A 16451-nucleotide genomic window follows, 5' to 3' on the forward strand; every position below is an offset into this window, starting at 1 on the left:
TGGGCAGCGTAAGCCCACTCCCAGAACAGCCTTCCCTTCATTTCTCACCCTCCTAAGCTCTTCTCCAGACCTCTCACTGCTCTGCAGCAGCAGCTGGGACCTGTAGGAGTGCTGCAGCCAGAGCCTGGATCTCAGGGGCACTCAGGCAGCTGCCAGGGCAAGACGAAGAAGGCACTGCTGTTGGCCAGGAGCCTTCCTGCCCCTGCTCCTTGTCCACCCAGCAGTGCTGGCACCTCCACTGCTCTGCCCTACCTGTGCCACCTCCTCCTCCATTCGTATGCCTCACTCCTAGCAGCCACAGCCAAGGGTACAACAGTGCCTGCTGCCCACGCTCCAGGGCTGCCCGGCACACCCAGGGCCGAGCCAGCTACGCTACCTAACTGCTTCTGGCAAGGAATCCAGCAGCATGAGGAAGGGCAGGCGGCGAGGGGCTGACACTGAGCCACACCTCGGCCCCTGCCTCCCTGCTCTACCTTCCAGCCGTCCTGCGTCGCTCTCCCTCGAGAGGCTTTCAGAAAGGCAAGAGGACAAAGCCGAAGTCTCCATCCCACACAGCCCTGGGCAGCCTGCACAGCGCTGGCAAGAGGCAGCAGATGTGGCCTTCACTTGCTCTCTCCCCACAGCCAGGCGAAAGGCTCCCGGGGCAAGGAGGAGATCAGGCAGCTCCGCAGCCTCTGCCGCACGCCCGAGGCAGCCCAGCCCGCAGGCGGCGGCGGCTGGGGCAGCGCTGCGGTCCCTCAGCCCTGCAGCCCGCCCTGCCTCCCCGCCCCCTCCCCGCCCTGCGAGTCCTTTGAAGAAAGGAGTTAAGTCAAAAACGGATATTTATTGTCACGAAGTCTCTGAAGTGGTTTTTTGTTTGTTTCTTTCCTCCTCGCTGCTGTCCCTCACCAGCTCCCCAGCAGCCCTCCTCAGCGTGGCCCCTCACTGCCGGCCGTTGTTCTCTGCGGGCTGGGTGGTGGTCTTGGCCTCGGGGTGCGAGGAGGTCCCCTCAAAGCGCTGCGAGGCGATGGCTGCTTGGTGGGACATGCTCTTCCTCACTATGTCTCCTTTCCTCCAAAGCACCACCTCCTGTAGCAACACAGCCGGCAGGGCTCGTCAGGGCTTCTCCGGGCCCCACTCAGACCCCAGGGCTGCAGCAGGCTCCAGGGCTGCAGCCTGCGCCCGCTGAACTCGGGCCAGGCTGGCATGTTCCAGCTGCAGCCGCGCACACGAGGCCACTCGCAGCGGCAAGCAGAGGCCCTGCAACGCAGCCTGCCTGGAACCAGGGCAGAACCCCAATTCTGGAGCAGATCCACGGGATCTGAGCACGCAGAGGCAACCCACAGCACTTCTAGGGCACCTCTGCCCTCTTGCTTTTGGCTACTGCACTGGAACTGATACTGCACTTGAGGTCCCGTCCCTGAAAACTTTGAAGATCACCTGAAGTGGCCCTAAGAGTCTGCTCTGTGCTGGAACAGGCTGCTCAGAGATGTGGTTGAAGCCCCATCCCTGGAGACATTCAAGATCAGATTGGATGTGGCCTGATCTAGTTGGGGATGTCCCTGCTCACTGCATGGGGCTTGGACAAGAGGACCTTTGAGGCTCCCTTCCAATCCGAAGCAATCTGTGAAGCTCAGAATCTCCACCACTGGGCAGCAGAACAAAAAGAAAGTCTCATGTGGGCACCTTCTCCATCCACCCCCAACCCCCCCGTGCATCTGACCTGCACGGACTGAATTCCAGACCACCTGTGCATACTGCTACCTGTCTAACCCTTACAACCAGACAGAAACATCCTCCCCACTGCTGTGGCTGTCTGAGCTGATTTCCAGCTCAGATACAAAACCCACTGGGAACAGAGAAACCTCAAAGTGGAAGCTCTGGCTGGAGAGGTGAACGTCCCAGGGACAGGCCATAAAGTGGCAGCAATGGGTAAGCTAATATAGCTTCATTGGAGCAGCAAAAGCTTGGGTCTGGAGGCACAGCTTGGATCTCACCCTTGCTGCTATCTCCCCCCACTGCTGTTTTGGCTGCTGCTGCTTTGCTGCCACATGACCCCTTCCCCATCTCCCTTCAGGTCATCATATTTTCTGAAGGAGTTTATACTTCTTACCTACTATACTTAAACTGTACAAAAACACAATGCAGTTTTACCTCCGACTTCCCAGAAAGCTGAGCTGCAGCAACTGGACTCTGTGGGAGGGATCCGCTCCGGCCCCGCGCAGCTGGGAACCCACACGCCCAGGGCACCCCTGGGCACAGCGTCCCAGGAAGAAGTGGCAGCTGTGTCTCACCTGCTGTTTGAAGTGGCAGCTGTGTCTCACCTGCTGTTTGAAGTAGCGTCTCTCCTCCTCGTCAATCAGCACCAGGTTGAGGTAATAACGCACCGAGAACTTCTTGTTGATGTCCCTCATGGTTGGAGTCAGCTCATAGCCAGCCAGGAACAGCCTGATGGGAATGGACTCCCCTGCAAGGCGCAGAGAGACATCAGCACAGACACAAACTAGGGGAGCAGCAGCACACAGCTCACTGGGCCACAACCTTTGTGACTACCTCCACGGGTGGAGCAAGACCTCAGCTCCCTTCAGAAGCCAGCAGGCATGGCCCATACCCAGATCCTGCCCCTGCTGGCAGCTCTGCAATCTCCACTGAGACACAGACTCAGAGAACGACTTAGGCTAGAGAAGACCCTGAGCTCATCCAGTTCCAACCGCCTGCTACAGGCAGGGACACCTCCCACCACCACAGGTCACTCAAGGCCTTGTCCATCCTGGCCTTGAACACCTCCAGTGAGGGCATCCACAACCTCCCTGGGCAACCTGTGCCAGTGTATCCCCAGACAGCACAGGACTCATTTGGGACCTGCACCGAGACAGCACTGCTGTCTTGAAAAAATGAGTAAGGTGACATTTTCTCTGGCAGTTGACTCTGCTGGGCAGTGGAGCTGCAAAACAAGTGGCAGAGGAGACTGGCACAGAGCTAGAACACCACCTTTCTGCTCCAAGCTGCAGCAATGCCAGCCAGTGGCCCATGCCAACAGGGAATCTACATCTATTTCTGGTTCTACCACTGCTGCATCAAGAGAATTAAATCACTGCACCTCACTATGCCCCAATGCCCCCAGCACAGCAGAGCAGGGGTCAAAAAACTGCCTTGAGCCCACCAGCGAGAGCCTGTGTGCTGCTGAGCACACCCCAGCCAGAGCGGGAGGGGTTGGAAGGGACCTCCAGAGATCACCCAGCCCAACTCCCTGCTAGAGCAGGGGCACTCAGGGCAGGTCACAGAACACAGCCAGATGGGCCCCTTCTCTCCAGAGAAGGAGACTCCACAGCCTCTCTGGGCAGCCTGCTCCAGGCCTCCAGCACCCTCACAGCAAAGGATTCTCTCCTCACGCTGAAGTGGAACTTCCTGGGTTCCAGTCTGTGTCCTTTTCCCCTTATCCTATCACTGGGCACCACAAGAGATTGGCACCTTCTTGGCACCCGCCCCTCAGGTATTTATAGACATTGATCAGATCCCCTCTCAGCCTTCTCCCAGGGCTCTCAGCCATTCTTCACAGCAGATGTTCAAGATTTGGTTTCACAGGATCACAGCACATCAGGAGCTGGAAGGGACCTCCAAAGCTCATCCAGTGCTACCCCTGCCAGAGCAGGATCACTCAGAGCAGATCACACAGGAACACATCCAGACAGGGCTTGAATATCTCTGGGCAGCCTGTGCCAGGCTCTGTCACCCTCACAGGGAAAAAATTCCTCCTCATGATTCAGCTGAAGAAGCTTCAGGATTCATACTGCCACCCCAAAAAGACATCAGAGGAGGAATTGTGAGGAGCTCCTCTGCTTCTCACCTCTGACAGGTGCCCCATCCATGATCTCGTATTTAGCTATGGTGTCGTTCTCGTGGTAGACATTGGGCCCAGTCCCTGTCGTCTCTCTCTTGATGATGTCTATCTCCATGTGCTTGATCTTGATCCGCACCAGCAGGAAGTAGATCTTCCCAACAATCACATCCTTTAAGTGATACCTGGCAGGGAGAAGAAGAAAGCTCCACAGTCAAACCACTGCACAGCAGACCAGGCCTTGAGACTTTCCAGTTCTTTTCTCAGGCACTTGGCTTTTATCTACGGCCGCAGCTGTAAACTTCAGATGGCAACCACTCCCCCTAGGCTGCTGTAAACACCACTGCAGCTTTCATCCCCTGGCCCTCTGGAAATCAACAGGAGGATGCAGCAGGATCAGACAGAAACAGAATTTCAAGCTGAGTATCTGCAGGAAACCTCTGCGCCAGCAATGCCTCCAAACCCAGGTTTCTTAGGTCAATTAAAACTGCCCCAGATGTTACATGCAGGGAGAGCTTTTGCCAGCATCAGCATTAGAAGTATTTGAAAAGAGCTGTTTCCAGCTTCTGGGCCTTGATTAAGGTCAGCCCTGAGCTGCACTGTCTTGGGAAGAGCAGATGTTCTACTGCCAGGAGCCCTGGCAACAGCTGAGGATACAGGCAACGTGCACTTACTGCAACAGCCTCCCACAGTAAGCCACAGCTGTTGCTTCCCACTCTCTGGTACAGAGAGCACATCAGTGGGGCAAGAAGAGGAACTCCCAGACCCTCGACCAGGATCTGACCTCTCTGCCAGCCTTGCTGGAGCACAGGAACCGGGAATGCCACAGGCAGACTTCCAATCCAAGCTGCCCCCTGTAGTGGATCAGTCCCCACAGCCACTGGCTGCTCTTGAGGCACTTACTTGGACTTGTTATACTCAAACTCAATGTGCAGGCAATCCTCAATGCCCACTTCCATCTTGATGGAGGAGTTGAGCTCAGGGTAGGTGCTCAGAGTGTGCACGACGATGTCCATCTCCTTCACCACATCGTTCAGCCGGCGGCTGACGGTCGCGCGGAGGAAATAGCTGCAAGGAGAGAGGTCCTCTTAGGGCTGCACAGGCAGCAACAGGACCTAAGCAGGGAGGGACAAGGGAGGCACTGGGCTGGCCAAGCTGTCCTCTTGCTGCAGGTAGCTACTGCAGAGAGCTCAACACAGGACTACGAATGGGTGCTGAAGGGATTGGAGCATCTCTCGTAAGAGGAAAGGCTGAGGGACCTGGGGCTGTCAGCCTGGAGAAGAGAAGGCTGAGAGGGGATCTGACCAGTGTCTGTGACTCTCTGCAGGGTGGCTGCCAGGAGGATGGAGCCAGGCTCTTCTCAGGGATAGCAGCGATGGGATGAGGAGGGATGCAGGTGAACTCAGTCCCAGGAAGTTCCAGCTCAACATGAGAGGAAACTTCTTTGGTGTGAGGGTGCTGGAGCCCTGCAGCAAGCTGCCCAAAGAGGCAGTGGAGCCTCCTTCTCTGGAGATCCTCAAAACCTGCCTGGGCATGTTCTTGTGTGACCTGCCCTGGGCGATGCTGCTTTGCAGGGGATATTGATTCTATGATTCTATGATCTCTGGAGGCCCCTTCCAACCCCTACTATTTTGTGACACTGGTACCACAGTTTCTGGAGCAGCCAGTACCCCATGCTGGAAAAGACAGAGGAGCATGTTCAAAGAGAAAGGCAGACTGAGACTTCTCCCAAGCATTTGTGAGCCTGAGTTACCTCAGCACCATTCTGGGGCTCTGAGTAACAGTCTGCACATGCTGAAACTGCTGCCCTGTGGCAGGCGATTAGATCAGCCCCCACAGGCACACCTCCTGCTGCAGCTCTCAGCAGCCTCCAGCCCCCCCTTCCCAAGCCAGTGACTGAACTTCAGGTCAGCTGCAGCACCTAGATGTGAAACACAGCCTCCAACATATGACCAAGATCCAAGCTGGGCATCTGTGTGCGTACAGAGCACAATGACAGCTGACAAGACCAAGTACAAAGCATCCAAAAGGTCCCTGATGGAGACCGAAGCAAACAATTTCTGTTGGTTTGAGAATTCCCAAAGAAATTGGAAAGGGTTTGGTTGATCCAGCAGGGGCTGATCTCTCTTGTCACTTTGAGGCATGCTTATGAAAGTAGAGCCCTCAAAGAGTCTCTGACAGCTCAGCACACCAAAATCCATTTGGAGTTACAAGACAAGGACAAGGAAGATGGGGAAGGATCTGGAGAACAGGGAACAGGGCTGGGGAGGAGCAGCTGAGGGAGCTGGGGGGGATCAGTCTGGAGAAGAGGAGGCTGAGGGGAGACCTTATTGCTCTCTACAGCATCCTGAAGGAAGGTTGGAGTGAGGTGGCAGTTGGGCTCTGCTCCCTACTATCAGGTGATAGGAGGAACTGGCCTGAAATTGTGCCAGGGGAGGGTTAGGTTGGAGATGAGGAACAATTTCTTTGCTGCCAGAGTGGTCAGGGACTGGCACAGGCTGCCCAGGGAGGTGGTGGAGTCCTCACCCCTGGAGGTGCTCAAGAAAGGTGTGGCCATGGCACCTGGGGCCATGGTTTAGTGGCCAGGGTGGGGCTGGGTTGATGCTGGACTGGATGAGCTTAGAGGCCTCTTCCACTGCCCTGCACTGCGGCACTGCCCTGCACTGCGGCACTGCCCTGCACTGCGGCACTGCCCTGCACTGCAGTGCCACCGCGGTGCAGGTCAGCAGTGCACAGAGTCCAGAGGGGGCCGGAGGGGAGGGCGCTCACCGTAGCTTCACGTTCTGCCCTGTGTAGGACTCGTAAGGCTTCTCCACATGTGTGAACTCGAAGTCGAAGGTCTGGGACTGAGTGAACTCTCCAGGCCGGGCCAGGTCCTTCACCAGGGACACGAACTCGTGGTGATTTCCTCGGTCATAGTAGAGTTCTGGGAAGAGAGAAGCTCAGGTCAAGCAGTGATGCCGAATGCCAGGAAAGGCAGGAGATCCACAGCCGTGAGCTACTCTCTCGTCCAGATCACTGCTCCCTTCACCGCTGCTCAGAGAACCTACTGGGGAGCCTGTGGCTGCAGCACACTGCACTTGTTCACTGCTCTCCATTGGAGCCAGGTGCAGGTCAGGTCTTTCCTGCCTGGAACAGGAAGTACAACAAACCATGAGCTGGGCTTGGCTCAGAGTTGGCACACAGGTCACCACCAGCAGCATCACTTATGGTCAGCATGGCTGGGGAGAGAAGCCAGCAGCTCCTGCAGCCCCTTCCAAGGGCATTGCCACTGCACAGCCAGGAAAACACCTCAGTGTCCCTCTGGACAGCAAACAGTGACAGCACTAAAGCAAGGGACTAGGAACCTTCCTGCTTTTCCTTTCAAAACAGAGTTGCAATGGTCTTGGCTGGCAGCAGAGATTAAGTAACATTGGAGACCCTCACAGCTTGCTGGAGCATGCACAGAGAGGAGCAACCAAGCTGACGAAGGGTCTGGAGAACAAGGCTGAGGGAACTGGGGGTGTTCAGTCTGGAGGATGCTGAGGGAAGACCTCATTGCTCTCTACAGCCCCCTGAAAGGAGGTTGCAGTGAGGTGGGGATTGGTCTCTTCTTCCTACTATCAAGTCATAGAAGGAGAGGAAATGGCCTGAAATTGTGCCAGGGGAGGATTAGGTTGGAGATAAGGAACAATTTCTCTGCTGCAGGTGGTCAGGGATTGGCACAGGCTGCCCAAGGAGGTGGTGGAGTGCCCATCCCTAGAAGTCTTGAAGAAAGGTGTGGCCATGGCACTTGGGGACATGGTTCAGTGGCTGTGGGGGGGCTGGGCTGATGGTTGGGCTGGGTGACCTCAGGGGTCTTTTCCAGCCAAACCAAGTCTGTGATTCTAACCCTGCACAATGCCTTTGCTCAGTGCAGGACACCCTGGAGCGTGGGGAGGCAGCTGAGTCAGCTCTTCCACCAGCACATCCACAGCCATGTGAAACCGTGAGGGAAGAGCCTCTGGAAGCACTCTTCAAACCAGCTCAGGTAACCAACACAGTCATGTTGCTTCAGCCTTCCACGAGCTCCTTGCATCAGCAGGAAATGACTGCAGGTTTCTCCCCTTCATTGCATCAATCCTCTCTGCGCTCCCAGAGAGTCTTCTCCCCACAAGTCAAAGCAACAGAAGCTTAAAACTCCTCAATCTGCATTTAACAGCTCAGTGTTAGACACAACCATCAACGAGATCTGCCCTTCCCAACCCTGTGTGAATACAGGACACCCACACAGCCCTTCTCAAAGGCAAAGCCTTGGCCAATCTGATATGGTTAGATGAGGCAACAAACCCTTCAGTCATGAGGCAATCGTCTCCACACCAGCCCAGTGTCAGCACTAACAGTGCAGAGCAGGCTGCCGAGAGGAACCAGCAGGAGCTGGAGGAAGACTCAGTTCTCTGCTCCTTGAGAAGCAAGATGAGACCTCAGCTCTGAAGTGATGACTGCTCCTCACACCCCTCTGCTCACCCTATCTCCCTAATGGGAACACTGGCAGCAGAACACCCCTTGCTCACACACAGCAGCCAGTGCCAGGCAGGTGACAGGAACAAACCCAGTCTCTCTGCACTTAATATATGGCCACTGAGAGGAAAGTGCCTGCTGATGTGACAGGGAGCAGCCAGGTGCCACAGCAAAGAGAGCAACAGATCATCCTGCCCCAGGATGCAAGCAAGGGGAGGCAAATGTCACTGTGCTGAGCTCTCTGCCGCCTGCGAAGGGCACAGACTGGAGCTCTGCAGCCTTCCGCAAAGGAAGGGCTGATGGTTCCCACACTCCCGAATGCAAACAGCTGTAAGCTCCGAGTTAGCTTTCCAGATGTGAAAAAAGGAACTGCCAACGTTTTGGTGGCATGCACAGGACACTGCAACCACAAGCAGGCTGCAGCCTGGTGTGGTTCTGTGCCCACAGGGAGCCCTGCACGCTCACAGCCTGGACTCTGGTCCCCAGCCTGCAACAGCCACTAGGAAGAAATTCTTTGGAGTGAGGGTGATGAGACACTGGAACAGGGAGGTTGTGGATGCCCCCTCCCTGCAAGTGCTCCAAGCCTTGAGCAATCTGGCCTAGTGGAAGCTGTCCCTGCCTGTGGCAAGAGGGGTGGAACTGGATGATCTTGAAGGTCCCTTCCAACCCCTGAACCTGCGATGGGCAAAAGGAAGGGCTGATGTGTGGCCACAGCAGCTCCCAACACACCCTGCTTGGGCAATGCTGTGAATTCAATGCAGTTCCAAACATGCATGGTACAAAGCTCTTCCAAACTAGGTCTGAGAAGCAAGTGAGGCAGCACAGAAGAGACAGAGTGGAGCAGGAAGCAAGGTTTGTGCTTAATTTCCACTGAGAAGCCTAATCAAACAACAGAAGGTCATCAGCTAGCTCCTGAAGAACAGGCTCACTCCTCCAGCGTGTGCAGGCTCTGCCTGTCCTCCCTTCCTTCTCCAACGCAGTGTCACACACACGAGGTCAGCAAAGCCACTGAACAGCAGCACGGGGGCCACAGGGGACTACTTGGAGACCACTTCCCTGCACCACAAGATTTGCAATGCAAAGTCTGGTGGCCCACAGCTGAGGCAGCGATTTTGAGTGTGAAACCTGAGCACAGAGGACCCCAGACATGAGGCACTCACCACATCCCTGGGAACACCTTGAACTTAGTCTGCCCTGTGAGACTCAGGCACTCCCATGAACCATGGGCATCTCCACTGGGATGGCAGAGTGGGAGTGCAGCTACCCTTCCTCTAAGACAGCAGCAAGCATCAGACCTCAACTGAGGCGTGCACAGGTAGACACGAGAAGACCTCACTGCTCTCTACAGCCACTTGAAAGGAGGCTGGAATGAGGCCAGCGTTGGCCTCCTCTCCCAAGTAACTAAGGACTCGAGGAAATGGCCTTAAGCTGCACCAGGGGAGGGTTAGGTTGGAAATTAGGAACAATTTCTTTGCTGCAGGAGTGCTCAGGGATTGGCACAGGTTGCCCTGGGAGGCGGTGGAGTGCCCATGGCCAGAGGTGTTCAAGAACTGTGTGGCCATGGCACTTTGAGACATGGTCTGGTGGCCATGGTGGTGCTGGGCTGGACTAAATCTCAGAGGTCTCTTCTACCCTTCATGGCTCTCTGTGCCAAGTCCTGCACACCCTGAAGTCACCCAGCTAACTACACAGGTCCCCAGTGGGTGCTTACTCAGAGAGCAAGAGAGTGCAAGGCAGAATCAGCCCAGCTGAGCCCCTGGGCCTCAAGAAAACCAATCTGTGTGCTGGGGGGCAGGAGCTGGGGAGGTGCAGCAGCTGACCTGAGAGGGGGTCATAGCCACCAACCCCAGCAGAGCCACTGCATCCCTTCCTGACCTGTAAGGTTTCTTGCAACCCAAATCACGCTATGAATCCACGGGCACAGGAGCACTGCACACAGCTCAGAAGCTGCATAAGGACCTCGTGGGAGCCCCACCCGGGAGCTGGTGCTGTTGGGATGTCTGGGCTCAGCCCTGCAGCTGCAGGAGGGGAACCCAGTTTCACCCCACCTGCCTGCGAGCCTGTGCGGTCCAGGGCGGGAACCGCTGGCCGAGAAGCAGCCAGGAAACACGGCGAGAGAAAAGTGACCTGGAAAAGGGCCGGAGGTCCCTCCCTCCTGCCAGAGCTGGACCCTCAAAGGGTCGCCGGGAGGCGTTGCTGGGGCTGGCCAGCTCGGACGGAGGGTGGGCTACCGGACATCCTCCGTGCCGCTCGGGAGCGAGCATAACCTACTTGGCAGCAGCGCGGCTTTCCGTGCGGCCGGGCCGGCGATGCTCCGGCTCTCACCGCCCTGCGTGCGAACCGCCGAGAAGGACCTGCCAGCCCCCGCCAACCTGCCAGCCGAGCTGGGACGGCACCCGGCACGGGATGTCACGCACCGGAGGGCCACTCCCAAGTCCGGGCCACCCCCGGGACCGGGCCACCCCCCCGCGCCCCTCTCACCGATCTGCCCAATGAACTCCACTTTGATGCCCTGGTGCTCCAGCCGCCTGTGGGGGTTCTTCAGGGTGAGGACCACCCGCCCCGACACGGTCTCTCCGTCGTAGAAGAGGAAATATTTCTCCTTCTTGCCTTCCTCCGTCTTGTGCTCCACACGCCGCCGGCTCTCGGCGTCGCTGAGCACCAGCTCCAGCTCCGGGGTCTGTCCGAACCCGAAGAAACTCATGGCACCGTGAGAGCAGGGCCCCCGCGGCCCCGCTGGCGGATCGGCGGATCCCGGCCTGCCCGCAGGCACCACGGACAGAGCTCTGCGGCGGCGGGCGGAGGATCAGCCTCGGTCCCCTCGGAGACGGGGCAGCCGCGCAGGGCGGCGAGCAGCACGACGGTGACAGCGGCCCCGCGGCCGGCACTCAGAGAAGGGCCGGGGCGGTAAGGAGGGAGCTGGGGGGCCGCAATGCGGCAGGGACGCAGGGGCCGGGGAGGCAGCGGCGGCGGCCGGTCCCTGCGGCCCGGCTGCCGCTGGAGGGAGCCCGGAGCGGGCGCGGCCCCGCAGCCCTGCGAGCGCTGCCCCCCCGTCTCGCCGCGCCGAACGCTGCTGCCGCCGTCCCGGGCCGCGGAGCCGCGCACCGCGCATGCGCCGCCGGGACTGGCACCGGGGCCGCGCACCGCGCATGCGCCGCCCGCCCGTGCCACCGTCCCCAGCGCCGGCCGGCGCGCGTGCGCATCCCGCGCACCGGGGGCGGGACGGGGGCTGGAGGAGCCAATGGCGATCGCTGCTGTGGCTCCTTCCGCGCGGCGATTGGCTGCGGGCGGCGCGCGCGCGGTTGCCGCGTTCAAAGCGCCGGGCGCGGGAGATGGCGGTGGGCGAGGGTTCGGTGCTGCCCGCCGGGGGTCTGCTGCCTGCCCTGGCGGCCTGGCGGCTGCAGGATGCGGGCTCAGGTTCGAGGGGCTTGGGTGAGGGGGGCCGGGGCGGACTCCGCTCCTCGCGCCCATGCGGCAGCGACGGTCAGAGCCGCGGTCGGGACTGCCTGCCGCTGTGCCCGGGCCGGGGGTCTGTTTCCCGGTCGGGTTGCTCCATGCGTGTTCGGAGGTGTTGTTTAGGAGACTGGATCTCTTTCCTTCAGCTTGGGTGAGCACCGTCTGGGATCTGAATTTTACCGAGGTGGATGCCCTCGACTCCCGCATAGAGGAAGAGATCGCGGGAGATGGCCTGGATGCTTTCACCTCCCTGTACCAGGCTTTGGTACCCTTTGCAACTGAGGACAGTGGCGGCACAGAGGTAAGGTCGGCACAGGGCCACCAGCTGCTGTTTGTGCCCCTCCTGCCTTGGCACAACCCATTGCAGGGCTGCCCAGAATGGTTCTTGCCCTGTGTGCTGCAGAGAGGGGCTTTCCTTAAGGCCTCGTTTATGACTGACTGCAATAAAACACGAGTTACTTAGTATGGTCCTCGTAGGACTATGGATTAGCTTTGGTTGCAGGGCACCATTACGATCTTTGTGTCTGGCCATTAACCAAGCAACTTCAGCTCACCACTAAACCATGTCCCTCACAACCACAGCTACATAGCTTTGAGACCTGTCCAGGCATGGGGACTCTACCACTGCCCTGGACAGCCTGTTTTGTCCCTCTAGGGGAAGAAATCGTTCCTCACGTTCAGCCTAAACCTCCCCTGGGGCAGCTTGAGGCTGTTTTCTCTTGTTCTGTCCTGTGTTGTGTGGGAAGAGCTGCATATGGCTCCAGCCTCCTGTCAGGGAGTTGTAGAGTGCCACTTAAGCCTCACTTCTCCAGGCTAAACACTTCTCTTAGCTGCTCCTCCCAGCCCTCTTCAGCAGACCCTTTCCCAGCTTTGTTTCCTTCTCTGGACCTGTTCCTGCCCCTCTGTGTCAATCCTTAAAACGTACTTCGGGAAGTACCACTGCAGGCTGTTGGTTGAAGTGGTGACTGAAGAACTGCACAGAAGCAGCTTGTGGAGAGCTGTGTCACCACAGGGTTCCTTTCTGTTTGTGCTTTCCTTCAGAATGTCTGGGCCTTGTTTGCTGAGCACAGCTCCTGCCCTAAGGCCCTTGTGGCTGTGTTGCACCACTTTGTCCAGGCTGGCCAGCGCAGAGGAGCGAGCGCGCAGCAGAGGCTCCGTGCGCTGCACGCAGCTGCCTTGTACTTCTTACTGCTGGAGGTCCCAGGTGAGCAAAGGGATCAAACGCTGCTCTGGCAGCATCAGCCTTCCCTCCTGTCTGAGAATTCCAGGTGGAACAAGCAGTGGTGTTTGAACTGTCCACTTGATGGCCCTGCAGTCCCTGGGGACCAGGCTCGGGCAGGCTGTTGAGCGCTGAACAGCTGTTGCAGTCTGATAGCAGCTTGGGTCTCCTGTCAGAATGGCTTGATGGCCTCAGCCAGGGTCTGCTCTGCTATGTGGCTTTTCAGGAGCTCTCTGACAAGGTCGACAGAGGAGGAAGCACAGCACACAGAGCTCAAGCCCTCTGCTTGACAGTAATACTTGGTGAAGGCAGAAGCTGATTCCTGCTCTAGCTAGGCAGCACTTCCCTGTGCAGTGCTTTTACAGTCAGAACTATTGCAGTTGGTAAAGCCCTCTAGGATCGTTGAGTGCAGCATCAACCCAACACTACCATGGCCATTAAATCATGGCCCTGAGTGCCATGGCCACACTTCTCTTGAACACCTCCAGGGATGGGGGCTCCACCTGTGCCAATCCCTGACTATTGCAGCAAAGAAATTGTTCCTCATCTCCAACCTAACCCTCCCCTGGCGCAACTTGAGGTCATTTCCTCTCCTCCTATCATCTGATCCTAGGGATAAGAGTCCAATTCTCACCTCACTGCAGTCTCTTCTCCAGACTGAACACCCCCAGCTCCCTCAGCCACTCCTCCCCAGCCCTCTTCTCCAGACCCCTCCCCAGCTTTGTTGCTTCTCTCTGAAGATGCTCCAGTGCTTCAATGTACTTTTTGAAGTGAGGGACCCAAAACTGACTCCACTGTTCAAGGTGCAGCCTCACCAGTGCTGAGTGGCACCATCACTGCTCTGGTCAGGTTTAGTTGTGCAAACTGAATCGTTGTTGCAAACAAGGAGCAGTTAGAGCTCTCCAGCAGGGTCATTCACAGCAAGATCCTTTCATATTCAAAGTTCTAGTTTTGCTGATGGGGGTTGTGTGGCACATCACCAGTTAGGAGGAGTCAGACTGGTGCTGCTGCAGGAGAATGTCATTGCTGCTGCAGCTGGGCTTTGTTCAAGCAATTCCTTTTTGTCCTGCCCTGAAGTTTCCTCGGCTCCCAGGACAGTGCCTTTGTCCTGGCTGTCTCTTTGGCTGGAACCACAGCCAGATGACTTAGTGACTGGTTTTGGTGTTGTCTGTTCTGGGCAGGCAGCATAGCTAACCAGCTGTTCCATCAAGTGATGTTTGATAAGTGTCTTTACACCCTGACAAAATGCTGGCCTCGCGACTTGGATGTGATGAGGAAAAGAAAGAAGAACCACACTCAGAGCGGCGCAGGGAGGAGCACGAAGAGAGGGAAGCCCTGCAGGAGTGGCAACGTAAGATGCTTGTGTGCTCTCTGGAGCTAGAAACCTCTATTGATGCCCAAACTGTTGGCAAGCTGCTTCCCTTCTAGGTCAGTGTTACACTTCTCTTTTTCACCCCTATTTTAATTCCCACCTCTTATTCAGCAGCTCAGCTGTGCTCTTGATCCTTTCCCTGTTATTAGGATTTGCAAAGAGCTGATGATTCAACGCTGGGAGCAGCTTCCTGGCTGCTGACTCATCTGAAAAATGCAGCTGGTTTCTCTCTGCCATGTTGTTAGAAAGCTCAGCAGCAGAGCAGGGGGGAAGCTAGTTTATGCCAGCTTCTTCAAGTCTGTGACCAGCTTGCAAATGGGCTCTGTGTTTCCCTGCCAACTTAGCGATGTCGGGAGTTAAGGGCTGAGTGCTGCACTCAGCTGCTCCTTCTGACATTTCCATGTTGTTATTCAAAGGGGACTGAGGATTACACACCAGAAATCCTGAGAGAACATCAGTGCTGCAGGGTCATGGCAAGCAAGGGGAGAAGGTCATAGACATGATTGGAATTGGTTGAGAGGACTCTCCAAGTGTCAGAGTAGAATTCAGAGTTATCTGGTGTTGAGATGGACTTTCTCACAGAACCCTAGAAAGGGAGGGGTTGGAAGGGGCCTTTAGAGGTGATCAAGTTCACCCCCCTTGCTAAAGCAGGGTCACCCGGGCAGGTCACATCACACAGGAAGGCATCCAGGTGGGTGTTGAAAGTCTGCAGGGAAGGAGACTCCACAACCTCTCTGGGCAGCCTGCCTCAGGACTCCAGCACTCTCACACCAAAGAAGTTTCAGTTCATGCTGAGGTGGAACCTTCTGTGTTCCAGCTACTTCTGAGCACAAACAGGCAGTGTTGGCCTTTCATTTCTTTCTTTGTATCCAACTTTCATCTGTTTGTCTCCTTTGGGTTTTTTCCTCCCTGTGAAGTGCAATCTGAAGGCAAAAATCAGGTATTTGGATGTGAAATCCTAAAGACCCTAGTCTGAGAACTGAAATGTGCAAAAGAGATGGGGCAGTGCTGTGAGACAGGACAATGCTGTTTCTTCTTTGTGTCCATGCAGAGGGAAGAGATATTGGAAGAGGAGGAGGAAGAGGATTGTGAAAATGTCTACTTTTCAGCAGAGGATCTTCTGCAACTTCGCAACTCAACCTTCCTTCTTTTGAAAGGCTTCTTAAGGCTTCTGCCTAAGTTCTCCCTAAAAGAAAAACCTCAGTCTGTACAGAGCTGCCTGCAGGTAATGAAGCCATAGATTCATCAAGTGGCTTAAGTTGGAAGGAACCTTAAAGTTTGTTCAGTTCCAACCCCCTGCCATGGGCAGGGACACCTCCCACCAGCACAGGTTGCTCAAGGCCTCATCCAACCTGGCATTGAACACTCCCAGGGAGGGGACATCCACAGCCTCCCTTGGCAGCCTGTGCCAGTGTCTCCCTACCTTCACTCTCAACAATTTCTTCCTAATTTCCAGTCTTAACCTCCTCTCTCCCAGCTCAAAGTCATTGTCCCTTGTCCTGTCACTGTAAGCCCTTCCCAGCTCTTCTGTAGCCCCTTCAGGTACTGGAAGGCTGATCTGAGGTCTCCCTGGAGCTTTCTCCAGGCTGAGCAGCCCCAAATCTTTCAGCCTGTCACCACAGGAGAACTTCTCCAGCCCTCTGATCATCTTCATGGCCTCCTTTGGACCTGCTCCAGCAGTTCCATGTCCTCCTTATGCTTAACCCTTGCTGTACCCTCACTGCCCTGGAGGGAAGATGCTTGGCATTGAGCCTCTGGGTTTTGCCATCTGCTTCTGTTGTGTTTCAAGGGAGGCACCATGGTGTGAAGGTTGGTATTAACTTCTCTGTGCCCAAGCAGACCTCACACTTTACCTTCACATGGATGAGCTAATCTTGGCCTTTTTTTTTCCTTGCAGATCTTTGTTGAAATGACAAAGTTTGAGCCAGCTGTGCACGAGTTCAAGGTTTCAGCAGCAATGTAAGGGAGGAATTGTTGATGTTGATGCGGGGATTTGGAACTGGCTGCCTGTGTTGTTGTTATTATCCTGTTTGTGTGAAAATGAAAGCAGTGATTTCTGTCACTAAAGATAATTAGAGCCTGCTCCACCTAGCTCACAGTAAACAACA

The 16451-nt window shown here is 56.3% G+C and overlaps 2 protein-coding genes across 3 annotated transcripts in view; one reads left to right on the plus strand and one right to left on the minus strand.

The window, feature by feature from the left end:
* Window positions 1–803: 803 nt before the first annotated feature.
* On the minus strand, window positions 804–11345 carry VPS26B (VPS26 retromer complex component B). The gene is made up of 6 exons (XM_064173346.1): window positions 10778–11345; window positions 6587–6743; window positions 4721–4885; window positions 3827–4002; window positions 2304–2446; window positions 804–1068 (listed from the first exon to the last, which is right to left on the minus strand). Exons 1-6 carry the CDS (start codon window positions 10998–11000, stop codon window positions 922–924), a joined length of 1011 nt encoding a protein of 336 aa, XP_064029416.1. The 5' UTR covers window positions 11001–11345; the 3' UTR covers window positions 804–921.
* Window positions 11346–11645: 300 nt separating this feature from the next.
* Window positions 11646–16451, plus strand: part of NCAPD3 (non-SMC condensin II complex subunit D3) — a 41440-nt gene continuing 36634 nt past the window's right edge. The window contains exons 1-6 of one of the 2 annotated variants that reach the window (XM_064173072.1): window positions 11646–11713; window positions 11899–12053; window positions 12794–12956; window positions 14153–14322; window positions 15395–15568; window positions 16241–16302. In XM_064173072.1, coding sequence (XP_064029142.1) covers window positions 14185–14322; window positions 15395–15568; window positions 16241–16302 — 374 coding nt within the window. In that variant the 5' untranslated portion in view covers window positions 11646–11713; window positions 11899–12053; window positions 12794–12956; window positions 14153–14184. Of the gene's footprint in view, window positions 11714–11898; window positions 12054–12793; window positions 12957–14152; window positions 14323–15394; window positions 15569–16240; window positions 16303–16451 lie in introns of those variants that run through there. The other variant, XM_064173071.1, reaches the window with a different exon arrangement.

Source organism: Pogoniulus pusillus, chromosome 38 (genome assembly GCF_015220805.1).
Source record: "Pogoniulus pusillus isolate bPogPus1 chromosome 38, bPogPus1.pri, whole genome shotgun sequence".
NCBI lineage: Eukaryota > Metazoa > Chordata > Aves > Piciformes > Lybiidae > Pogoniulus > Pogoniulus pusillus.